Source organism: Schistocerca piceifrons, chromosome 9 (genome assembly GCF_021461385.2).
Source record: "Schistocerca piceifrons isolate TAMUIC-IGC-003096 chromosome 9, iqSchPice1.1, whole genome shotgun sequence".
Classification (NCBI taxonomy): domain Eukaryota; kingdom Metazoa; phylum Arthropoda; class Insecta; order Orthoptera; family Acrididae; genus Schistocerca; species Schistocerca piceifrons.
The window spans coordinates 173,305,878-173,333,704 of record NC_060146.1 but is presented as its reverse complement, the minus strand read 5'-3'; the positions used below and the strand labels follow the sequence as shown (position 1 = coordinate 173,333,704).

At 40.2% G+C, this 27,827-nt stretch overlaps 1 protein-coding gene across 1 annotated transcript in view; it reads right to left on the bottom strand.

The window, feature by feature from the left end:
• Window positions 1-27,827, bottom strand: part of LOC124716820 — a 157,108-nt gene that overhangs the window by 31,567 nt on the left and 97,714 nt on the right. The window contains exons 14-17 of the mRNA XM_047243371.1: window positions 26,568-26,892; window positions 18,179-18,470; window positions 15,289-15,629; window positions 743-1,095 (exon numbers count right to left, since the gene is read on the bottom strand). Coding sequence (XP_047099327.1) covers window positions 743-1,095; window positions 15,289-15,629; window positions 18,179-18,470; window positions 26,568-26,892 — 1,311 coding nt within the window. The remainder of the gene's footprint in view (window positions 1-742; window positions 1,096-15,288; window positions 15,630-18,178; window positions 18,471-26,567; window positions 26,893-27,827) is intronic.

The following is a 27,827-nucleotide window of genomic DNA, read 5'->3' as shown; positions in this document are numbered from 1 at the left end:
GGTGCTGGACTGAATTGTGAAAAAAGAAATTTATGGCACAGCTTGAGTAAAACACTGGATCAGTTGATATGAAACATCCTGCTGCTTCAATGAACAGTCAGTTTGGTTTAGGGTAACAGCTGTAGAGACTGACCAAAGCTTCAGTACTGTAAGCAGATTCAACTGGATTAGGTTGCACTAGTTATGCGGTGATGAAGGGGCTAGCAATGAGAAGACTAACATGCACCAAATCATTCTTTGGAATGAAGACCACCGCAACAAAAACAACAACAACAACAACAGCAACAACAACAATATTCCTAGGACCACTGGTACAATACATTTTCCGAAATGATCAGTTACGTGAAAAACCATTTACCTGAATGAGCAGCCCCACTGCAGTTGTTTCGGATAGTTGATGCTCTACTGTAACATCACTTTTGCTTCTTCAGTATGCGCTTAATAGAAAAATGTCAAGGACCAACAGTTTTATTTTGATGGGTCACATTTGAATACTACCATTCAAACAAAACAAGTTTCATGCAATGAAACCTACCAAAGTTCTCCAATAATATAACATTATATTTGTGCACTTAAATTAACTACATAACAGCAAAAAAATCTATTGTGTGAAATATGAAAAGAAGAACAACTAGCTTGTCTACATTTACAAATAAAACAATATTCACGAGTGCTAAGAAGCAGATACAAAAAGAAACCAAGATGACTCACAGAGACATTTTGGTACAGTGGACAGAATTACCTGGGCTGCGAAGACTTTGTCGTTACAGTCGTGGTGGCACTACTGCTGCTACTGCTTGAACCAGCCGCCCTGTCCCAGGCCCGTGGAGCTAGTGACCGCACACTGCTTATACGCGGGACAATTGGACTGCTGGCAGGGACGCTCGGAGATGTAACCAGCCGACCAGTAGAAGCTGCTGTCGCTGGAGCGGAGGCAGTGACTGCTACCCGCCGCGCGTTGCTCGCAGACGGGGGCGTGTACAAGTATGTCCTCCCACCCACTTGCATGACACTAGTCGGTACGAGCACGCCACCGCGGCCCATTGACAGCATGTAACCACCTGTGGGACTCGTAACCTTACCATCCAAGATAACCTGGAAAGAGTTAGGACAGCAACCTTAATTACTTGTTCTCTACTTAGAAACTACACAGGCTCACTGTGTGTGTATGCGCGCGCGCACACGCGTGCGTGTTTCAAGTTGACATAAATACAAACACAAATATGTTTTCTGGGAGCAGGTGTTGCACACCTACATTTCACAGTTTTTCTTTTTTGCTTCTAGAGTTGCTTAATGGTTCCAGTCCATTCTAAAATGCTTGTTGTACATGCAAACTACCCAACCGATTTCAGTCTAATGAGTGGTCCTTCTGCAGTGGCCCTCATCAGTATTTTTCATACATGTAAAATTGTAAAATTTGAAAGTCAGTGGCCAGCCACACAGAGGGTGGGGCAGAGAGAGAGAGAGAGAGAGAGAGAGAGAGAGAGAGAGAGAGAGAGAGAGAATGTGTTCAAAAAATCAATTTTTAAAAATATGATTTTTTTAGCTACACACTTTAATCGAAGTTGTATGTGAATCTTATTGTGATAGCAGCTTTAGAAATGCCTTTAAATTGTTTAACTTATTAACTCTGCACTGGCGGCCAATCCCACCTTTTCCGACATTTGGAAAACTGCTTGCTACAGCGGAATTTTTGTCAGTGTGAAGGCTATCTTCTTTCGATATCTTTGGCCGACATCTATGTCTTTGCCTGAAAACTTTCTTGCAGTGGTTTATTTACGTTTCAAGAATACTAATACATATTAGTAGGTTGAAGGTTGAATTCGCAAACCTTTATGTTGAAGTCAAGATTTATGCATAATGGGCGGTGGAAAAACAGTGTTTAGGAAACAGGGTTTCATGAAAATCAGTTTGCCAACAAAAAGGAGGAAGTAGCTTGAAATGAAGAACATAAGCATCGAAACGTGGGACAGGAGAATTGTACAGGTGCTTGAATGCTGTTGATATAGATTCCACTGAATTCAGACTTATTGATTTAGAGCTTCTCTGCCAGGCTATAAAGTTTTCATGTTCACGTGTTAGTTGTAAGAATACGGAATGGGTGATTGTTGTTGAAGAAAGAAGAGTGGGAACAGCTTGCGGTCTTAAAATAATTTGTAATTTGTGGGGCTATGAATTTTCACTTTCCTCCTAAAAAAAAAAAAAAAAAAAAAACACTGACTATGGTAGCCTATGAAAGCAATTTTAGGTTAACATATGTTTTGATATGCCTTGCAAACCTTGTGTAAGGTTTGAAAAAATAAATAAAGAAATGTCTGATGCTGTTCGCGATACTGTCGAAGTTTCTATGAAGAAAGCAGTGGAGGAATTGGTGGAAACAAACCAAAAAGAAATAGATCCTGGGGTAGATATTCATGACAGTGAATCTCCTACAAATGTTACTGACGTACGTGTGTGTGTGTGTGTGTGTGTGTGTGTGTGTGTAGATAGGACCTGAATGAAAAGGGGTCACATATCTCTGTATGGAGTTGCATCTGTTATTGGTGTTGACTCAGGTAAAGTTTTAGATGTAGAAATTATGTCTAAATACTGCCACCAGTGTGCAACAAGGAAAATGTCCAACAATGAAGACAGTGAGAAACTGTGGCAAGAAAAGCGTGCCGTAGCATGCTCTAAAAATTATTAGTGGCTCAAGTGGAGGCATGGAGGCTGCTGCAGTTGTGAGGATGTTCTCCAGATCCAAGGACCAGTATGGTGTTAGATATACTAAATACGTTGGTGATGGGAACTCCTCTTTGTTCAAAGATAAAGATCTGTACAATACAACAATAGAAAAGTTGGAATGTGTTGGCCACATCCAAAAGAGGCTTGGTGGTAGGCTTTATCGCTTGCTGAAGGAGAAGAAAGATGAAGTACCTGAGGATGGAAAACCACTAGGACAAAAAGACAGGTTTACTCTGAAAGAAACTGATTCTCTTCAGTTATTTTATGGGAGAGCTATCACGAAAAACACACACAATTTAGAGGCAATGAGGCATGCTGTTTTTCCACGAACTATCCACTGATCAAACACCAATGCACAATCTGTGTCCGAAAGACGGTTGGTGTAAGTTCAACAACGGAAATGAGACATAATCATATAAACACCCATTACCAGAAACTGTTATGAATGCGATGAAGCCCACATTCAGGTTTCTTACAAACTCTGATTTATTGATAAAGTGTCTTCATGGAAAGACACAAAATGAAATGAAAGCCTCTATAATTTAATTTGGATTAGATGCTCAAAAAGGACATTCTGTGGACTTTAAGTACTCAAAATAGGTGTCTATGATGCAGTTTTACAATAACGGAAATAATGGCAGAATTGAAGTGCTGAAGAGAGCTGGTATAGATCCTGGTGCGTGTACAACAAAAGCATTTTACACCATCAACAAGAGCAGGGTCAAGAAAGCTAACAGATCAATGTCTTACCTGCAAATACAGGCCAGGCAGATTCAAAGAGGAGAGAAGAGAAACCTGGAGGATGAAGAGTGCCAGTATGGAGGATTTTAAAATTGAGGTAAGCTTAGTACATGTAGGACTATGAGAAGCAAATCTTTGAACCTCATTTTTCCTGTTCTACATTTTTTATGTTATTAGTAGACTTTTCTCATGAAGTATATGCACTAATGCTATGAAATTTTCATGAACTGTTCGCAGAGTGTTGCTATCTCCCTGGAACTAAAAAATATGAGATTCTGCACTTACATTCTGATTTTTATATGATTGAATGTAGGAAACAAAAAGTTAATTCTGGATGTGCAAAATTAAAAACTCTGTTAATGATACAATTCGTACCACAAATTAATAACTATAGTTCAGTGGTCTTATAATCTTCTCAGGACACTACAATAATATTTTCAGATTAACTGCATGACTAGAATTTGAGTTATGGCTTCTTATAAAAAAGACAATTTAAAAATAATAATTCAAATTTCTGGCAAAATATTAATCCTGCATATTTTATTATATTTTTCTGTTAAAACACAGCTCTTTTGCTTTACACATGTAAAATTTTAGATTTGTACATTAATAAATATGCCTGTAATGATTCTTTAAATAAATGTTTATATTTTCCATTACATCCCCCCTTAAGCACAAAAAATTGCTCTCGTTTTACAAGATTCACTGGGACCTGAGCGCATTGCATGTAAGTCTTATAAATACAAGTTTGCTGGTTCGGTTCTTGTTACACATTTTTATTTTTATTTAAATTCTACATTTTGTATCAGAAGGAAATTTTTATTAACAAATACTGAATAATAATTTTATAACAAAAATATTTTTATTTTTGATTATTAATCATATGAAAACAAAATTTCTGCTACTTTTTTTTATTTTTAAATGATGAGTCAATATTTGTAACTAACATTTCTATTTGACAACATAAATAGAATCTATATAAAAGTAAAAAAATTGCCCTAGCTAGGTTCGAACCAGGGACCTCGTTGTTACACGACTTTTGCAGTATGCACTTGTCTGCCAGTAAGTTTGGTGAAGTAGTCTAAATGTTGATGTTGCACTTAACAGCTCCAGGATCATATATGAATGTGATTTTTTGGGTATTTTCTGAGAACTGAACCGTACTGCTTTAGAAACTTGACATCTGGACACGGACCTCCACACCCCAGAAGTATGGAGAAAATTGAGGAGTGCCTGTCCATAAAGTCCTGCTGTAAGTATGGCCAGTGCCACTACCAGCTTGTCTAATTACAAGAATGAGAGGTTAAGGAATGGGACTGTGCCCCCGGAACTAGTCACAAATACATATATACTTCATCAAAGCATTGTTCACAGTGTGCAGAACTGAGTGTGTGCACAGTGTGTTGTGTGCGTGTGGTATGAAGCTTGGCCTGTCCTGGTACTACTCGGTACATCTCGGCTTTGCTCAGTCCTCCTCTGAAGTACTTAGTTCAGCATGACATTGCATTTAGCAGACTTTTGTGGCATTTTTCAGTCAGCACAACATTCTTCAGTTGGCAGAATTGTGGTGTCATTGCTCTTTACCCTACAAAAGCAAGTTCACAGGTCCAGCTGCTCTTTGCATAAAAAGAGCAGTCTTGCGCTCAATTGCATATGCCTTTAACAATGAATGAGAATGACAGAAGAGAACAATCGGAATTCTCAATCTCTATTACGCTATTGCGTAACTCATATGTACCACAAATTTGCTATGGAAGGATATTACAAACCTGTGCAGAAAGATTTTAAAAAATTTTTTGGTGATGAAAGAACAAAAAATTACAATAATTGACAGACAATTTGTATGGGGTTCGTTGTTCTGTACATCTACAAGCACTTTGTGCTAAATTTGCAGGCATGGAGCACATGATGAAACTGGGTGTAGGAGTAGTAAATTTTCTCAAGTTGGACACATTATTACACCGCCATTTGCAAAATTTCTGATGGAACTGAATGGAGAGTATGTAGACTATACACAGGGTGAAACATCTAAAACTTGCACCGCAAATGCTGTGGAAATGGAAAGTGCCACTTATGTGCAGTTTTCACAGAATAGATTGGTGGTCAAGGGCTCTATTGTTAACAAATCAACAGATTCTAATAATACTTAGGAAGTGTGTATATTGTGAAAACATACTTTTTTAAATGGAACAATGCCTATTGATGTTGACAAAGTAAAAGTAGGGTAAATTAGAATGTCACTGGCATTTGTTGCAGGACTGTAGTGTGTCATTTATGAGATATATTTTATAAGTTCCAACACTTGTACAGAACCAATGATAGCACACAATAAAGAACAGCAAAAGTGCAGACACTAGTTATGTGGATTCTGACAAGTAACAGGACAGCTGACCATCGCGGGTTGTGTTCAAAATGGCCGACAGCAGTGGAAGCAATCATGCTTCCTGTCTGGTATGGAACAACTGCTGCACATGTGCTAGCATTTCAGCGATGATATCCAAGCATGCTGCAGTAACATACTGTTGCATATCATCGGGTGTAGTTGGTTATGTCCTTTTAGACAGTGTGTTTCAGCTTTCCCTAGTCTACAGATGTCAAATCTGGGGACTGAACTGTCCAAGATACAGGTCCCTTGCATTGAATCCAACAATTTGGAAACATTTTGTGAAGACATGCTGTAGTACTTTGTGCACTATAGGCTGGGCAGCCATAATGTTGGTACCACACATTCCTCCAAGTCTGCAGAGGAACGTCTTCTAGTGTCCATGGAAGGTGATCTGTTAGGAGGCTGTGATACTTGTGGGCGTTCAGTGTTCCATCTATGAAACACGGGCCTATGTGCTTGTTGTTCACAATCCCACACGCCATGGGCACAGACATTCCACCTGACGAAGGCAATGGGGATTGTCAACAGACCAATAATGCATGTTTTCGTAGTTTACCTGGCTGTGATTGGTAAATGTGGCTTCATCATTAAACAAGGTACGCGATACATCTGGAGTATACTGTCTTAATGCCCATGTACATAAGTTTACACGATTCTCATAATTTAAGGTTGATGTCTATTGGGATATCTTGCTGCATACACCGTACATGAACAAACTGCATTCTTCCTAAACTCTCCATAGACCATGAGCAGGTTGGCTTTTTCTGTGATGGTAATTCCCATCGTCCACTCACGACCTACTGCTCGGAATGTAACACACTAACTGAGTAGCAAGTCACAATGCACTCAAGGGACACACAGGGACACTGTAAGCAAATGTAACAACATCATAGCCAGCAACTACACAGGTTGAATGGTGCACACAAGTGCTGGTGTGAAACGTTTTCAAAATACAACACCTCGTAAACAACTTGCACAAGAATCCTGCAAGAAACACCGCTAACATTCTAATGTATCCTACTTTTAGTTTGTTAATGTCAACAGGCATTGTTCTCTGTTGACCCGGTCTGACAATTTGGACAACCCGGAAGAAGGCATGGATGTAGATGATAGCCACTAGGTGGCACCCCTATAATCTGTGAACGCTGCTGTCACTGCCACAGTGCTGTGCGTGGGCCACGCATGCCACGCCAGCCTCTCGGCACTCACGGGGGCCTATAAAGCCAGCAGCACAGGGGCTGCTCAGAAGTCAGTTGTGTTCTGACTGCATTCTATATCCTACGGCGAATCCATCATTGTTTGGTTCCTTGGACTTGCAAATTCTGCCGTATCCATCCATAACTGCTGTTGTCGTCTTCATTGTTATCCTTCTGTAGTTTTTGATGACTCACCATCAATGCCCTCGAGCAATTGGCCTGCACTGCCTGGTGGTGTTGGATTCCAGTTACAAGATGCTCCATTAAAAAGTGTATGTTTGCACAAAAAACACACTTTAAGTATTATTATTATTATTATTATTACAGTCTGTTTATTTCCTAACAACACGAGCTCCTGACTACCATTACAGTCTGAAAGCTGCACATTAGTAGCAATTTCCATTTCTACAACATATGCGGTGCATGTTTTAAGGGATTCACCCTGCATATTACTGCAGAGTACATTGGTCAAGTACAGGGGAACACCTGGATTGATTTTTCAATTTAAAACCAGCTATAGTTGAATTTATGTAGGAAGAAGCGAAGCAGGAATGGAAATTACAACATAGGGAACAGACTGTAGACCTCGCATTTTAAGTAGACTTGACTGCACACTGTGTGCAGTAAGACAATGCAAAGTAAGGAAAAATTAATTTCTGATTTGAAATTTAAAAAGAAAATGGGATTGTCAGGGAAAAATTGAAATGAGAGAGAGAGAGAGAGAGAGAGAGAGAGAGAGAGGATTGGGGGGGGGGGGGGGGGAGGCGGACAAACAAAGAACATCAGTCTTAAAGAAAATGTGAATTTTAAAGAATTCATTGTGGCACTGAAAGAATTTTCTAAACTTTTGCAGTCACTGACAACTTTTCCATCTGTTTTGAGACTATTTGCTGTTTCAGTTGAAAGTGCTCCTGCACATGTGCAAATGAAACTGATCAATCTGCAAATTCTTTTACCCGGAAACTGTCTAGGACAGTTTTCCTTGATAAGAGTTTCCACCTCCCCATAATGAGGTTGAAAATGTGATACTTTACTTCCATCCACATGTTTGTGTGGAAGGTTATTTTTATTATGAAATTAAATAAGTCATGATTACCTTAGTAATGAAAATGTGCAAAACTGTCTGTATCTGCCCATATGGTGACAGTTGGTACCAGATGAAAACTTTATTATATCTCCAGTACACCACAACTAATTAAATAATACCGAAAATTCGTTTTCTTTATAGTTTTGTGCTGTTGAGCATTGAAATATGAAACAAAGCCACTGCAAGCCGTTCACAGTTGCACCCCTCCCCATCAGACAGCATGGTGTGATAGTGGGGGAAGAGTGCACAGGTGTGCAGAATTCTTGGCCATCCCTCCATTATCACTTAATGACCCACAAACTAAATTCTCTTCCTAAAATATGCAGATCATGAAATGCACACAAATAGGCAATATGTGATGTTAATACAACACACATTAAAAAAAAAGTTTTGCATTATCCCAGTTCCCAGAACTCCTGAAGATAGACGTGGATATTGTATCACAGACACAGATCCTTTGATTATTCAGAGATCTAAACAACCATGCACGAGCAGCGCCTATTAGACGGAGAGGGTCCAACAGCTGATCAGTTCATCATTCCACCAGGAAAGAGGTACATGGCTCATGTTGTCTGTAAGTTCAACCATGCCTAGATGGTCAATATCGTTGTTCGACTGCATTCGCATTATTACTTTGTGCCAGGAAGGGCTCTCACCAAGGGAAGTGTCCAGGCGTCTCAGAGTGAAGCAAAGCAATGTTGTTCAGACATGGAGGAGATACAGAGAGACAGGAACTGTTGATGACATACCTCGCTCAGGCCGCCTAAAGGCTACTACTGCAATGGATGACCGGTACCTATGGATTATTGCTCGGAGGAACCCTGACAGCAACGCCACCATGTTGAGTAATGCTTTTCGTGCAGCCACAGGACGTCTTGTTATGATTCAAACTGTGCACAATAGGCTGCATGACGCTGATGCACAACTTTACTTCCGATGTCCATGGCGAGGTCTATCTTTGCAACCACAACACCATGCAGTGCAGTATAGATGGGCATCATGTTCTCTTCACCAATGAGTGTCGCATATGCTTCCAACCAGACAATCGTCATAGACGTGTTAGGAGGCAACCAGGTCAGGCTGAACGCCTTCACATGCTGTCCAGCGAGTGCAGCAAGGTGGAGGTACCCTGCTGTTTCGGAGTGGCATTATGTGGGGCCGACATACACCGCTGGTGGTCATGGAAGGGGCCGTAACAGCTGAACGATATGTGAATGCCATCCTCCGACCAATAGTGCGATCATATTGGTGAGGCATTCATCTTCATGGATGAGAAGTCACACCCCCACCATGCACATCTTGTGAACGACTTCCTTCAGGATAATGACATCGCTCGACTCAAGTGGCCAGCATGTTCTCCAGACGTGAAACTTATCAAACATGCCTGGGACAGATTGAAAAGGGCTGTTTATGGCCTACGTGACCCACCAACAACTCTGAGGGATCTACGCCGAATCACTGCTGAGGAGTGGGACAATCTGGACCAACAGTGCCCGATGAATTTATGTATAGTATGCCACGATGAATACAGGCACGCATCAATGCAAGAGGACATGCTACTGGGTATTAGAGGTACTGGTGTGTACAGCAATCTGGATCACCACCGCTGAAGGTCTCATGTATGGTGGTACAACATGCAATGTGTGGTTTTCGTGAGCAATAAAAAGGTTGGACATGATGTTTATGTTGATCTTTATTCCAATTTTCTGTACAGGTTCCGGAACTCTCAGAACAAAGGTGATGGAAAACTTTTTTTGATGTGTGTATTTTCTGCATGGGCTTGTAACAGTGTGTACAACCTTTTTTTGCGGGTAGAATGCTTTGCTTCCAGGCAGCCGGCCTTCAGACAAGAAGAAACATATACCTCACCTGTTGTTGTTGTTGTTGTGGTCTTCAGTCGTGAGACTGGTTTGATGCAGCTCTCCATGCTACTCTATCCTGTGCAAGCTTTTTCATCTCCCAGTACCTACTGCAACCTACATCCTTCTGAATCTGCTTAGTGTATTCATCTCTCGGTCTCCCTCTACGATTTTTACCCTCCACGCTGCCCTCCAATACTAAATTGGTGATCCCTTGATGCCTCAGAACATGTCCTACCAACCGATCCCTTCTTCTGGTCAAGTTGTGCCACAAACTTCTCTTCTCCCCAATCCTATTCAATACTTCCTCATTAGTTATGTGATCTACCCATCTAATCTTCAGCATTCTTCTGTAGCACCACATTTCGAAAGCTTCTATTCTCTTCTTGTCCAAACTATTTATCGTCCATGTTTCACTTCCATACATGGCTACACTCCATACGAATACTTTCAGAAATGACTTCCTGACACTTAAATCAATACTGGATGTTAACAAATTTCTCTTCTTCAGAAACGCTTTCCTTGCCATTGCCAGCCTACATTTTATATCCTCTCTACTTCGACCATCATCAGTTATTTTGCTCCCCAAATAGCAAAACTCCTTTACTACTTTAAGTGCCTCATTTCCTAATCTAATTCCCTCAGCATCACCCGAATTAATTAGACTACATTCCATTATCCTTGTTTTGCTTTTGTTGATGTTCATCTTATATCCTCCTTTCAAGACACTGTCCATTCCATTCAACTGCTCTTCCAAGTCCTTTGCTGTCTCTGACAGAATTACAATGTCATCGGCGAACCTCAAAGTTTTTACTTCTTCTCCATGAATTTTAATACCTACTCCGAATTTTTCTTTTGTTTCCTTTACTGCTTGCTCAATATACAGATTGAACAACATCGGGGAGAGGCTACAACCCTGTCTTACTCCCTTCCCAACCACTGCTTCCCTTTCATGTCCCTCGACTCTTGTAACTGCCATCTGGTTTCTGTACAAATTGTAAATAGCCTTTCGCTCCCTGTATTTTACCCCTGCCACCTTTAGAATTTGAAAGAGAGTATTCCAGTCAACATTGTCAAAAGCTTTCTCTAAGTCTACAAATGCTAGAAACGTAGGTTTGCCTTTCCTTAATCTTTCTTCTAAGATAAGTCGTAAGGTCAGTATTGCCTCACGTGTTCCAGTGTTTCTACGGAATCCAAACTGATCTTCCCCGAGGTTGGTTTCTACTAGTTTTTCCATTCGTCTGTAAAGAATTCGTGTTAGTATTTTGCAGCTGTGACTTATTAAGCTGATAGTTCGGTAATTTTCACATCTGTCAACACCTGCTTTCTTTGGGATTGGAATTATTATATTCTTCTTGAAGTCTGAGGGTATTTCGCCTGTTTCATACATCTTGCTCACCAGATGGTAGAGTTTTGTCAGGACTGGCTCTCCCACGGCCGTCAGTAGTTCCAATGGAATATTGTCTACTCCGGGAGCCTTGTTTCGACTCAGGTCTTTCAGTGCTCTGTCAAACTCTTCACGCAGTATCATATCTCCCATTTCATCTTCATCTACATCCTCTTCCATTTCCATAATATTGTCCTCAAGTACATCGCCCTTGTATAGACCCTCTATATACTCCTTCCACCTTTCTGCTTTCCCTTCTTTGGTTAGAACTGGGTTTCCACCTGAGCTCTTGATATTCATACAAGTCGTTCTCTTATCTCCGAAGGTCTCTTTAATTTTCCTGTAGGCGGTATCTATCTTACCCCTAGTGAGATAGGCCTCTACATCCTTACATTTGTCCTCTAGCCATCCCTGCTTAGCCATTTTGCACTTCCTGTCGATCTCATTTTTGAGACGTTTGTATTCCTTTTTGCCTGTTTCACTTACTGCATTTTTATATTTTCTCCTTTCATCAATTAAATTCAATATTTCTTCTGTTACCCAAGGATTACTACTAGCCCTCGTCTTTTTACCTACTTGATCCTCTGCTGCCTTCACTACTTCATCCCTCAAAGCTACCCATTCTTCTTCTACTGTATTTATTTCCCCCATTCCTGTCAATTGCTCCCTTATGCTCTCCCTGAATCTCTGTACAACCTCTGGTCCTTTTAGTTTATCCAGGTCCCATCTCCTTAAATTCCCACCTTTTTGCAGTTTCTTCAGTTTTAATCTACAGGTCATAACCAATAGATTGTGGTCAGAGTCCACATCTGCCCCTGGAAATGTCTTACAATTTAAAACCTGGTTCCTAAATCTCTGTCTTACCATTATATAATCTATCTGATACCTTTTAGTATCTCCAGGGTTCTTCCATGTATACAACCTTCTTTTATGGTTCTTAAACCAAGTATTAGCAATGATTAAGTTATGCTCTGCGCAGAATTCTACCAGGCGGCTTCCTCTTTCATTTCTTAGCCCCAATCCATATTCGCCTACTATGTTTGCTTCTCTCCTTTTTCCTACTGATGAGTTCCAGTCACCCATGACTATTAAATTTTCGTCTCCCTTCACAATCTGAATAATTTCTTTTATTTCATCATACATTTCTTCAATTTCTTCGTCATCTGCAGAGCTAGTTGGCATATAAACTTGTACTACTGTAGTAGGCGTGGGCTTCGTATCTATCTTGGCCACAATAATGCGTTCACTATGCTGTTTGTAGTAGCTTACCCGCATTCCTATTTTCCTATTCATTATTAAACCTACTCCTGCATTACCCCTATTTGATTTTGTGTTTATAACCCTGTAGTCACCTGACCAGAAGTCTTGTTCCTCCTGCCACCGAACTTCACTAATTCCCACTATATCTAACTTCAACCTATCCATTTCCCTTTTTAAATTTTCTAACCTACCTGCCCGATTAAGGGATCTGACATTCCACGCTCCGATCCGTAGAACGCCAGTTTTCTTTCTCCTGATAACGACATCCTCTTGAGTAGTCCCCGCCCGGAGATCCGAATGGGGGACTATTTTACCTCCGGAATATTTTACCCAAGAGGACGCCATCATCATGTAATCATACAGTAAAGCTGCATGCCCTCACCTGTATTAATTGTATATTGCTGAATTTTTTAGAACATTCTACCAATGTTGCTAACTTTTGAACAATGAATACTCCTCACTGAACGTACACTCTGTGGCATGGTGAACAAGAAAAGAAAGTAAAAGGTCAGCTTGTTGTCGGACTTCCAGACACCCCTGTTTCAAATCGGCAAGGGGTTAGAACATTAATCAAAAATTTTCAGGAAATGGTAACTGTATTGGTTGCCAGGAAAAGTAGTTGCCACTAGTACGTAATAATGATATACTTCAACATATACCAGGAATATAGCATCCAACAAGGACCTGGTATAAAATGGGAAAAGAATGAAACATTGCTGTAAAAACTGTATGAACAGCTGTTTGACGGAGACAAAGGTGTTTCTTTGTTTTTGTGAAGTTACGAGCAATTCAACAGTTATGGTGTTACATTCTCCTGCTTTTCCTTTGTCTGACAGTAAGTGTGCTGCATACATTGCCATACTTGGTCTGACATTATCCACAGGTTGTATAGTTCTGAACGGCAGTCAGACATCTTCCACAAATTCATGGAATGCTAATCAAGGACGAAAAAGCAATAATGTTTGGATTCTGCTGTACAAGATTCCTGGAAGTCATTACATGCAAAAGGGACTACCATCCTTTCCTCCTCAAGATTCAATCTTAATTTTAAAAAAATCAACAGAATGCTTATCACGGTGAAACTGAGAAATTTGAAATTGTATTCCAGATTTCACAGGGGATATTCCACACAAGAATATTCTTTGAGGGCCTTAGAGGAAAAAAATTCAGGGGAAATATTTACAACCACCACTAAAATGGAAAGTCAAAATTATTACTTCTTTTTGTGCTTGTACATGATGACTGTACTATCTCATCATCTACGTATTTGGCAGCATCAAACTTGAACATTCCCCTTTCCATTTTTCGCCGTAGGTGTAACTTCACCATACTGGTTAACTACTTCTGTTCCATTTATATTGAAATTAACTCTGTTGCCTTTTGTCATGAATTTGCTAAATGCTGCAATAAAGGAAGTCACTACTTAAGTGAGAAGAAATTAGTGTTGTTTGTAGTGAGAAACTTATGTTTCTGGTTCTCTCAGCATCGCCAGCTCTCCATGTAGAAAGCACAGGTTGTTCCTTCTGAGTTTTGTCTCAACTGAATTCTTTAACCCCACTGCTTAGAATTTTCAGTGCAAATGATTGGTCTGGCATGAAGATATTGCTGCAACTGATGCTCAGTGCTAACCTTTCACAGCCAATTCTAACACATGATTACTGTCGATCCAAACAATTATAGTTTTTTTTCCATACAGACTGATGAGCTGTAATAAATTATCTATACAACAGCAGTTTGTTGAGTTTAACATGAAGTTTAGAGAAAAGAGGAGGCAGCATCCTGACAGAGATAATTTTACCTAGTATACATCTACTATCGGCCTAAACATTTGAAAAGTCATTTCTAAGGTAAAGCTGCCATTAACCCAAACACTTATTTAGCACAATAGTGCTTTATTAGACGCTGTCCTTTTGTAGCTGATATGCCCTTTCCATTATCTGACTTACCAAGCTAGTTAAAGGGGACTACAGTAAATGAGAACTCTGAAGCAAAGAGCAACTTGACATATTTAACACTGATAAACACTGCCAGAGATAAAGGAAAGGCTAAGTGACAAATAAAAAACACTAGTCTTGACTGTGAATCGAAGCCGAGGCTTTTGGGTTGTAGTCTGGACAATAGTTCAAAATCTTCTATTTTGTTCTTGTCTGAATTGCTTATCATTCACATTAAACTTCCATATGAGGCACCACCCCAAACAAATTTTTCACAATAAACTTCCTATCACTTAAATTCAAATTGATATGAATAAGTGTGTCCTTTTTCAGAAATTCCTTTTGCTACTGATAGTCTGCATAGCAAAACTCGTGTACCGTGTCTCTAATCTCCCCCCCCATCCTCCCAGCACTGCTTAATTTGTTTTGAGTACATTCCATTACCCCAATTTTACATTTTTTTTCCATCGTATTATCTCTTTTCAAGACTCTACTCGTTGAAATCATATGCTGTTCCAAATCCTCTGCATTCTCTGACAGAATTACTGTGCTGTTGGAAAACCTCAAAGTTTTATTTCTTCTCCCTAAGCTTTAACTGTGTTCCCAAATTTCTTCCTGGCACCCTTTGTTGCTAGCTCAATGTACAGACTAAGGTCTATAACTACTGTACAACAAAACTACATGTCATAATACGATCAAAGAAGAAGCAATTACCTTGCGCATACCGCCGTTGGTGCCGGGGGATCGACTGACTATGTGCTGTCCCTGGACAGCTAATGGACTGGCTGTCGCAGGTGGTGAACGGAGTGGTAACTCTAAGACGTGGGGCTCTGGTTCACCGGACACTCCCACTGGAATAACCGAGACTGAGTTGGTTTCCGTTACCATCCCTCTGCGAGCCGCATCGGAAGCACTAGGCGACGATGTCATGGGCTTCTGCTGGGGACGACTGTTATTCTGAAGAGGATTGTAGTCGAAGGCACGGAGACGATGTTGGACGCTGGACACGTATGTAGCTGCTCGATGAGAAGCGCGCGGTGACAGGACCAGATCACCTGCAAAAAACAACACAATGATCAGCAAGATATTTCACAGGTGTGTATGAATACACTGTATTTGTCAGAGAGTAAGATCACCATGAAAATAAGACAACCATCTTTTTCAAGACACTCCCTCACAAAAAAAATTATTTTTTAACATATTCTTTCTAATCAAAATTATGAACTTTTATTGATGTAAGAGAACTGCCTAAAAAGTTAATGTTACACCTATTCTAAACTTATGCCATTTATTGGCTGTCCCCCATTCTGATAATACATGAAGAAATAAAACAAACAAAAATAATTGTTAACATTAATTTTTTATCTTCATTGCCTTTGTTTGTTTACTTATCCTGCCATCTGTGGTATCACTTGCTTATTCGAGGCATGCTGCCATGGAATGGTACGGCCACAACTGAGGAAACTGGATAACTTTTTAATTTCATCCGTCTCAATTGCACTGATTCAGCTGTAGTGGTTAGCAGTTTCAGGCTGACAAGCCCAGTCTCAAAACACACACCTTGCTATTAACCACAATTATTCACACAAGCTGGTGCCAAAAGGTACAGCAAACTATATAGTGGACAATAAGTATCCTCACTGATCTTAGTCTATGCGTATGTTGGTGGCGTCACTATTTGTAATCATCATCATCACCATCCTCAGAAGGCAGCTGCGAAACTTACCTTGTGTTGTCACAAATATTTGTCTGGTTAGAGATGGAACTGAGAACACAGCCTGTGGAAGAGCCCATAGGGGTAAGATCTGGAAAGTATGGAGGATGAGGCAGCACAGTGATTTTGTTTTTTGTTCAATAGTCATGCACCAACAGGGATGAATATGCAGGTGCGTAATTGTGATGCAAGAGCCATGAATTGTCTTGCCACATTTCAGGCTGTTTCCTTCTCACATTTTCTCGCAGGGGTCACAACATGGCCCTCAAAGTCAAAGAAAACTATCAGTATGGCTCTGAAATCTGACCTAACCGGATGAGCTTTTTTTGGTCTTGGAGACCCTCTCCCGACCCACTGTGAAGACAGTATGGCTTTGAAATCTGACCTAACTGGATGAGCTTTTTTTGGTCTTAGAGACCCTTTCCCGACCCACTGTGAAGACTGTACCTTGGTCTCAACATCTTAACCGTAGACCCACATTTCATCACTGGGCGAATCTCTTAAGGAACATTACATTCTCATCTGTGCGACCCGGAAGTTCTTCATATTTTGCTAGTTGAAGGTCTTTCTTCTCTTGACTCACGAGTCGTGGGATGAACTTGGCGGCAACACAATGTATTCCAAGATGCTGTGTCAGGATTTCATGACGTGATCCAACTGAAATACTACGTTCTTCTGCAATCTCTCTGACAGTCAGTCTTTGATTTGCAGGCAAAATTTCACTGACGTTCCTGAAATGAGCGTCTTCGGTAGATGTCAAAGGCCGTCCTGAACGAGGGTCATCTTTTATGTCCATCTAGCCATTTTTAAACTGCGTGACCATTCGTAACACTCGTCACCACACGTTTCCTGTGTCATTTGGTGTGCCCCTATAAACATTTTCTTGAGTTTCACAAAATATTTAATGCTGACACATTGTTCTTCTAACTCTTCCATCTCGAAATACACAAAGTGCATGACTCAGCATTCTACTCAATACAGCATTGAACAATAACTAACAGACACTGACAATTAAATTTTCAGCAGTTATACATTAAACACAGGTGTGTGCAGGGATGCCAACCACATTTTGCTCCAACATGTCACTGGCAGGAAGTTATGAATGTTCTGTAATTTTTTGAACAGACCTCATACAACAGGCTGACAGCAAGATCAACAGACACAGTAGCTTCTCTCCCAGTAAATTGTGAGACCCAACACTCAGCATTGGCTGAGAGCGACTGCTGTGCACAAAGAGGGCAGCAGAAGCACTGAGTGATGGGTTCACACTCGGCACTCAGCAACCACATCTCTTCCTACCACCACTCTATCTGGCATGCAGGTGGCTGGATAGTGAAGGAAGGGATTGGGGGAGGGGAGGGGGAAGGAGAGAAAGAGAAGTTTGAAGCAGGTGCTTCTCGCCATACAGTGGCGACACTGAGTCACAGATAGGCACAACAAAGAGACTGCTAAATCAGTAAGCTTTCGGCCTACTTACTAATTTAGTGGTCTACCTGTGACTCAACATCTCCACTATATGGTGAGAAGCTATCTATCTTTTCATAATATTGTCATTATTCGATACTGGATTTTTCGCTGTTTGATTTTGTATAAATAATTTTATATGAAGGAAGTGTGATGTAGCAAAGACGGTAGAAGCACTAAGCGACTGCGTTTCATGCAAGGCATTCTGTGGTCTTGTCCCCCTATCACTCTACCCAACACAACATGTGGCCAGGTAGTGAATAACGGGACGATGACTGAAGAGAGTATAAAGGAGTAGTGCTTTGGCAAAGACGCTCAATCTACAGGTATTACCTGAAGATGGAGGGTGCACTGTCAAAATATCAACTGCATCAGTTTGGATGCCTGAGAGGAATAAAAACAAATATAGCAATTGTCGACGGTCACCTTGTCGCCAGTATTTTTCCAAGAGTAGCAGGTGGCGCATGAAACTGGAGTGCGAGCCGTAGGGCCGCTGGAGAGTCTGGAAAAGGCGCTTGGTGTCAGCCGTGAACTGCAGGGATGCAGTGCACTGCTCCCACTCCCCACCTCCCCGTGGCGCACCGCCCGCACCATGGAACTCGAAGCTGGCCTGGACAGGTGGCGGCTGGTCCTCGTCGCCGGCATGGTGACTGCTACTCGCACCGGAGGACTGTCGTCTCCCACCGACTGGCCCGGTAGACGCAGGTATGGGGGTGACCTAAAAAAATATTTGTCTCCCTTGAATATTTTTTAAATGAGAAATGCAGCATTACTTGGCAATACAAACTGTGGTCCTGACTGAAGTAGGAACTAACTTTGTCACATGGTTAAACACAGTCACATTTTAGTTTCAAGCATTCAGTGGTGTTATCCAATAGCACAAAAACGAAAGTAATTATAGAGACTGTCCCGGCGAACCGGGACAGTGGCCTACTATTAATGCTTCAAGCCGGGAACCTCAGTATGTACTCAACAGCTGCGAGTGCCTGGTGATAATCCGGCGAAGTACTTGTATATTGTCACAAAATTGACACGGACATTCATATCCCTATCACTGGTCCTATCACTTGTAATGTCACATTTAGCTATGATTTGTAAGTTTACCGTAAAGTTTATAGATACAGTGTCTTCATGGAATTTTTATTTAATATGTTTAATTTTTCCTTCACAGAGATTTAGTTCTTACTTATTATTTACTTATTTTATCTGAGGTGAGTCAGCACTATCTTTACGAAGAAGAACCTTCAAGATGTGAAACGTAGAGAAAATGTACATTGTTACAACACAAGAAGCATCAAACACATATACACGCCTTACCACAGACTATCAAAATCAATAAATAGCTATGAAGTCACAGGGCACAAGCTATTTAATAAGCTGCCACATGCCATACAGGATCTTCCTGAACATACATTCAAAGAAAGACTGCATGAATGGTTTATTGCCCACCCATTCTATGATATCAATGAATTCTTCAACTGTAAAATGCAGTAATCTAACAGATGACCCACTGTACATTGATTGTAATATAAGCTAAAATATTTCAGTAGTCAATACCTTATCACACTGTATTATAAATTGTAACTTCATTTGACGTTGTCAATTGCTGTAATGGCCTAAAGACAATAAAATCTTTATTATTATTATTATTATTACTGTTGTGCCTGCAGTGCAGGCCAAAGACACTGAGAGGATGAATTCCATGACACTGCATGGACACCTTTCTTTTTTTAACAATAATTTATACCCTCCTTTCAAGACACTGTCCATTCCGTTCAACTGTTCTTCAAAGTCCTTTGCTGTCTCTGACTGAATTACAAAGTCATCAGCGAACCTCAAAGTTTTTATTTCACCTCCATGGATTTTAATACCTACTCCAAACTGTTCTTTTGTTTCCTTTACTGCTTGCTCAATATACAGACTGAATAACATCGGGGAGAGGCTACAACCCTGTCTCACTCCCTTCCCAACCACTGCTTCCCTTTCATGCCCCTCGACTCTTATAACTGCCATCTGGTTTCTGTACTAATTGTAAATAGCCTTTCGCTCCCTGTATTTTACCCCGGCCACCTTCAGAATCTGAAAGAGAGCATTCCAGGCAACATTGTCAAAAGCTTTCTCTAAGTCTACAAATGCTAGAAACATACGTTTGCCTTTCCTTAACCTATTTTCAAAGGTAAGTCGTATGGTCAGTATTGCCTCACGTGTTCCGACATCAACAAAAGCAAAACGAGGATAATGGAATGTAGTCGAATTAAGTCGCGTGACGCTGAGGGAATTAGATTAGGAAATGAGACACTTAAAGTAGTACAGGAGTTTTGCTATTTGGGGAGCAAAATAACTGATGATGGTCGAAGTAGAGAGGATATAAAATGTGGAATGGCTATGGCAAGGAAAGCGTTTCTGAAGAAGAAAAATTTGTTAACATCGGGTATAGATTTAAGTGTCAGGAAGTCGTTTCTGAAAGTATGTGTATATTTGTATGGAGTGTAGTCATGTATGGACATGAAACATGGACGATAAAAAGTTTGGACAAGAAGAGAATAGAAGCTTTCGAAATGTGGTGCTACAGAAGAATGCTGAAGATTAGATGGATAGATCACAGAACTAATGAGCAGGTATTGAATAGAATTGGGGAGAAGATGACTTTGTGGCACAACTTGACTAGAAGAAGGGATCGGTTGGTAGGACATGTTCTGAGGCATCAAGGGATCACCAATTTAGTATTAGAGGGCAGCGTGGAGGGTAAAAATCGAAGAGGGAGACCAAGAGATGAATACACTAAGCAGATTCAGAAGGATGTAGGCTGCAGTAGGTACTGGGAGATGAAGCAGCTTGCAGTCTCAGGACTGAAAACCACAACAACAACACTGTCAATTGTTTTTTTTTTCTTGTCTTATTGGGAGATGTTTTGTTAGTAGGGTATAGGGATATGTAAATTAACTTTGTTGAGCAGTAACATAGAAGAAGGAAATGTATTTATAACTAGTGAAAAACTTGACTGTATTTTATGATAGCTGTGAAAAATGAACTACAATTAAATTATTTTTCAAGTTAGCTTCCTGTTAGAAGGAAATAAAACTGTCACTGAACCTACTAGTTGGGGACAGTTACAGAGAGAGAGAGAGAGAGAGAGAGAGAGAGAGAGAGAGCGCATTACTGTACTTGCCAGCTGGTGTCTCACTGGTAAATTTGGTCCTCTGCCATGAGCAACACTACTTTGTTAATTAAGTGAGGCGTATCTGTGCTGATGGGCAATCTTTGCCAGGAAGTGAGGAAAACAGAAGAAATTGTGCAGTACAAATAGTTCTCGTTGAAAGAACAAACACATTTAAAGTGTTAGACGGAAATATTTAGAATGCTACTGAATATTTCAGAGCGGCAAAGAAATATGCACTTACAAAATTCCAGGCTGCAGCTCTTAACAGAACTGTGGAAAAATCACATGAGAAGACCAACTCAGTACTCTCTTTCTAAGAGTATACTACACTAAGTTCATTTTAAGTGATTGTGTGTGTTTTAAATGCAGTAATTGATGATTGTTAACAATTTCTGGAAGAATCATTAATTTTTAACAACTACCTTTTGTGTTAGAGTAATTTAAATAACATGCTGCATGGCTATAACAGAATGCTGTGTAAACAACCACCAGTCAGCAAGGAGCTATCACAAAAGCTACTGGTTTGAAGGGTTAATGTCATTAAATTTATTGACAGTAAGAAGTAAATAAAAGTAAACATGATATTAAATGCACATTCACAATAACAAGAAAAGCTTTACCACATAAGAAAAATCTGATGACATTCAACAGAAATTTAGCTGTTAGGAAATCTTTTCACGAAGTATTTTTTTTGTAGTGTAGCCTCATACACAAGTGAATTCAGATGAGAAGCGAACAAAAGCTTTTGAAACACGGTAGCGAAGAAGAATGCTGTCAATTGAATGAGTAGATCGAGAAACTAATGAGGAAGGGATTCACTGAATTGTGGAGACAAGAGCTTTTTGTCATAAAATAACTAAAAGACAGTATCAAACAATACACAATGAAATAATGACAATGTGAAAAGGATAGATTGCTACTCAACACAAAGAGGAGGCCCTGGGTTACTGGCAGGCACTGACTTTTTTGTCCAATAACTTAGACGTTTAAAAACCTCCTTCAATGTGCCTTCTGTGTCTCAACGTTTACTCTATGTGGTGAGCAGCAATTTATCCTTTTCATCTGAAAGAAAGTATTGGTTGAGAAGGCAAAAAGGAAAGTCAGTTTAGTAATGGAGGGAAGTGTGATGGTAAAAATTATAGAGGAAGACTGAGACCAGATACAGTAAGCAAGTTTATGTCGTGTGGACCACGGTACTCATGTAGAGATGAAGAGGCTTGCACAGAATACACCAGAGTTGCATCAAACAAGTGTTCAGACTGAAGACCACAAAAACATGCACAAAAGACCCACAGCACTAAGAGACAATGTAATTAGATTCCGAAAGACTGAAGTTGAATACTCTGGCAATGTATTTATTAGAGGAGGAGGAGGAGGACAAGGTACATAATGTCGAAGTGAGTAGGCTTTCAGGTCTCACTCTGAAAGAAAAGGAAGCAACATGTTCACAGAATTTTGTTAACAATATAGGTAAATGGGAGAATAAAAAACCCTTGCACAACCTTCACAGCTATTTATGGACACAACTATACATCTGATCGAGTGTTTACTATTTCTATTTGATGATGTGTAGCTACAATAAAATCTATGATATGATCTGAGGGAAGGACATTAGCATCTCTCTTCCTTTTTAAATATGTATCAGTGTTTTGTTTATGAGATTTTCTCCAACTTTCATGCTCTCCTTTGCACAGATCTATATGGAACCTACCTGCCAAAGAAACATTCAGAAAAAAATTATTCTACCTAGAGTAGAGGTTCCCAATCTTTCTGAGAACACTGTTCCCCAAGAACTACCAGATATTAGGTAATACCTGATGTCTACCTGATCATAGAAAAAGAATTTTCTTCAAACACTTGTTTCTAAAATGGTGAAATATAAATGACATTTAGCTTTTGTTTATTAAACAACAAACTAACGAGTCAATGACACAATTGGTACGGCTTATTATAACTAGTTTCTTTATAGAATGATGAAACAATTTTCAATGCATCACGAGTATTACCTACACTCCTCAGCAAAGAAAGCAAACTATACACACTTGATACAAAATACGCTTTCTCTGCACTACTCCTTCCCCATTGCAATACTTTGTTCACCCACAACCTGCACTCCCAATTAAAATCTACCAAATTAAGATGTGTCTGCAGCTCGTGGTCTCGTGGTAGTGTTCTCGCTTCCCGAGCACAGGTTCCCGGGTTCGATTCCCGGCGGGGTCAGGGATTTTCCCTGCCTCGATATGACTGGGTGCCGTCGTGTCGTCTTCATCATGATCATTCATCCCCATTATGGTCGGAGGAAGGCAATGGCAAACCACCTCCACTAGGACCTTGCCTAGTAAGGCGACGCGGGTCTCCCGCGTCGCTCCCCTACGCTTTGTAAAGGAGTATGGGACTCATCATCATCATCATCATCATCATCATCATCATCATCACACTATATTTATTGTCTGTAGATCACATAGTTGCTGGACTCCTTGCTCCTGAACTGGCAGGAAATGAAAAGACTTCACACTGCCAATGCTCTGTCTCTGGCCATCACCACCACCACCACCACCACCACCACCACCAACAACAACAACAACACTGAAGGTCCTGCAGCAGTGTATTAGCCATTACATAGTTACTGCTGTGTTATGCTGCGATGTCAATTAGTTTACTTGTTGTTGTGAAGTTAATAATGAAGCAGTTTCTGATCTATAGCATGAACAACCTACAACCCAGAGAAGACATTTTCATGAGACATATAAGCATATGTGATGTATCATATTTACGCGAGTGTAAGACAGCAACACCGTTTTTTAAGAGGCTCCTTGACAAAAATATTTTTTTAACGTATTCAGACTAATCAAAATTACAAACTCTCTTAATGAAAAAATATCTGCCTAAAAAGTTAACATTATTATATATATAGTACATCAGACAAATGTCTGCTTGTGTCTGTGTACGTGCGGTTGGATATGGGTGTGTGTGCGAATGTATACCTGTCCTTTTTTCCCCCTAAGGTAAGTCTTTCCGCTCCTGAGATTGGAATGACTCCTTACCCTCTCCCTTAAAACCCACATCCTTTCGTCTTTGCCTCTCCTTCCCTCTTTCCTGATGAAGCAACCGTTGGTTGCGAAAGCTTGAATTTTGTGTGGATGTTTGTGTTTGTTTGTGTGTCTATCGAACTGCCAGCGCTTTCGTTTGGTAAGTCTCATCATCTTAAACAAAGATTCCATGACTTACCAAACGGGAAAGCGCTGGTAGATAGACACAATAAAAAAACACACAAACACACACACAAAATTTCAAGCTTTCGCAACCAACGGTTGCTTCGTCAGGAAAGAGGGAAGGAGAGGGAAAGACGAAAGGATGTGGGTTTTAAGGGAGAGGGTAAGGAGTCATTCCAATCCCGGGAGCAGAAAGACTTACCTTAGGGGGAAAAAAGGACAGGTATACACTCGTGCACACACACACACACACACACACACACACACACACACACACACACACACACACACACATATAATCTGAACTTATGCCATCCATTGATTGTCTATATTCTGATAATACAAGGACAAATAAAAAGAAAAGGTTTATAATACTGTTTACCTTCATTACCGTTTTGCTTACTAAGGCTGTCGCCTGTGGTATCACTATTCTGAGTCACCACCACCATCATCCCAATAGCACAGCTGCAAAATTTATATTTCTGTTGCCACAAATATTTGGCCATTTCTTTCGAAAATGCTGCAACTTCTCAAAGTTGGGACCTGAGAACACAACTGTTTCTCTACCACCTCAGCTCCCATATACATAGTAGATTTCACTTCTATGCTGACATAAGAATGTAACAATGTCTCTCACTTCCAAACATATTGTATGCCTGCTGCACTCTCATTGGCCGCATAGAACCAGCTGCTGACAACCCCTTTTGTTCCCATCGTACCTCATGGCAATTGTTGATAACATTGCTGCACAAAACAGGTAAGTTTGGAACAGGCCCCTATCTAGAATTTTACCATATCCTGCAGAAATGTACACTATTGTTGAGTATTTGTGCAATTTTAAAGTAATTCAATTCTGACTACAAATGGATTCAGTTAAACTGCGGTTTAAGCATGGTAGAAGTCCATAAAAAACTGAAGTATGTGGCAAAGATTCCCACAGTTCTTAATTTCTCATGTATCCCTTGCACTAGTACCGTTCCAGTCAACTGTAACATAACTGTACCAGCACTGTCGATACCATATGAAGCACTTCACTTCACTGTATCTCGAACCCATTCAAATTTGAGTGTAATTTGCCCAGCTCTACCTTCCTGAATTTTTCAAAATAAATCTGCATGTGATCTCAATAGCGAAAGCTACGTCTGTAAATTTATGCCAACCCCAAAGCTTTATTTGTTAATTTAAGATGGACCCCATTTTATTAGTCTATTAAACAATTAAGAACATGGACTTCAGCAGCAGTAGTTTAATTTGTGAATATAAGACGACAATGTATTTTTCTGAATTTGGGAAAAAAATTCATTTTATAATAGGGTAAACACATGATGTGTCTCAATTTTCTTATCGTAAGATGCACGGTATGAAGTATGTGTGTAGTGGGGTGACAAAGTGAGGAAGATGATGTTCACACTTTCATCCCACAGGTTGTCAAACTCCACTACATTGTGTCATGCATTAAGGCTACTTTCTTTTTCAGCGAGGCACGCAGGGAGGAGGTGAGGCGGGAGGGGGGGGGGGGGGGGGGTTGTGTGTCTAATTATTGGTAACTTACATATTCAACATTACAATCTCACAAAAGTATTGTTAATAGTAATGATCTTTTGAAAATAATTTAGTTTTGTGACCAAAACACCATTGCACTTTGACTTTTACTTACTCAGAACGACAAGGAAGGCCAGGAATTTTTGAACTGCACTGTTACTGGTGATGAGACCTGGGCTTCCCTTTAAAATTTAGAAAGAAAAAGCCAGTAAACGAAGTGGCATCAGTCACAAAATGATGATGCCTCTGTGCTTTGAGATTGAAAGTGCCTCCTACTCATCGACTTTATGCCTGACGGAGAAATAGGCCTACTGTCAGACCCTTCACCAACTGTCGTGTACCATTAAAAAGAAAGTTTTTTCACAACATTCACTCACTTTATGCTGCGTTGATAAAGTATTTGCCTCCACAGTTTAAATGGGAAGTTTTTGAACATTTACCTTATAGCCAGGATTTGGCCCCAAGTTATTATGATCTTTATCTGATATTGGAGGATTTTTTGGGCACAAAGCCCTCTGGAAATGACAACGATATGACAGAGGACGTTGGTGAGTAATTTGATAACTATGCACCAACTTTGGAGGCAGAGGGCATTGGAAAGCTTGAGGAAGCCAAGATAAACTTTTAAATTTGAACAATGACTGCATGGGAAAAACAGTATGCTGTAAAACAAGTTATATTTCATTATTAGGAGAAACAAACCTTATTTAATTTTAGAATGACTCTCATATTTTCATCTCGTGTGCACAAGTCTGTGTGTATCTTTTTATTACAGCTCTATATTTTACACCAATCTGCTACTTTGTGTTTCAGCAGGATAGTTAACTACCATAAGTGGCATAATGGAAAGCACTCACTGGTATCAGGACAACATGAAGCTGCAATTTGTGTCGCCACTTACAGTGAGGTTGTTTCCAAACGTGGCCAGATTGCTGTAATCCATCATCACAGCCCCACTGCCTTGCTGGGCCGTACCATCCGTGATTCCATCACTGTCATCTAATCGTGTACTGTTGTTAGCTGTCGAATCTCCACTCTTCGGTGCAGTTTCCTGGGTCTCCTTCGTTGTCGAGCTGTCTGCCTTGGTGCGCCTGCGCTTTGGCTTTGGCTGGCCTGTCGACGAGGACTGTTGCTGCGCATTTTGCCCGCTTGATTCCTTAGATTGCTGAGGCCCCTCTTCATTTTCCGAGCCAGACGGCACCTCAATGTCGTGATACTGCAGTATCCTGTGTAAGAGATGAGTGATGTGTAGCTCGCTCAAATATGGCACCCTCATAAATACATATTAGAATTCAGCTGTTACCATGTAAAGCAACAAAAGCATAGTTTGGTATAAAAATTGTGAATTTAAGAATTTCCCTACAAAAAGCAGTTCAAAGTTCATTATTGTTGCTTGATAATCAGTATAATCTGAGGATTGGAATCTCTGAAATAAGTACAGACGTGAAAAGTAATAAGGGATGCACGAGCCTTCTTATATTCAGAGCTGAAAAGTATCTTATTCACCATTGCTTTCTCAACTGAAAACATAACAAGCAGGAGCAAATGTGCTGGATAAAGCACAAAAACATTATTTACTGATTCATTATTTATTTGGTTAACAATGCCACTGAATAAGTAGCATCTTTTGGAACAGAATTTTATTCTTTTATAACTAAAACAGTCAATATTCATCCAATGGTGAAGTAACTGCACAAAAGTGGTGTCTGGGCTGTAGAGACTCCTTTACATCATAATTATATGATATTTCTGTGCCTGGGTTGTTCAGAATTATGATGCCAAGTTCCTTTGGGACTACAATGACTACAGCCATTATGAAATATAGTATGACCCCTCTTTTATGTTCTCAGAATTAATGTTCCCCTGGATTTAAGACATTTCTTATGTTCAATCAAATTTCCTCTGTTCACAAAATTAACTTGCACCCAAGTTTACGTTAACAGATTGTAATTTTCCTGCTGTTTATACTTCATGAAAAAATGTTCATGGAGAAAAGAAAAGACATAACTGACGGCACTGGCCATAAAGCGGCGTTTACAAACATTATGTGGTTAAGTTTCTTGACACCAGCATGTTCTACTTGACAGATCTGAACCGGTAACTGGGTAAAAGTCTGAACAATTCACGTTTTATTTCCTGCTGCAAGTAACTGCCACTCAGC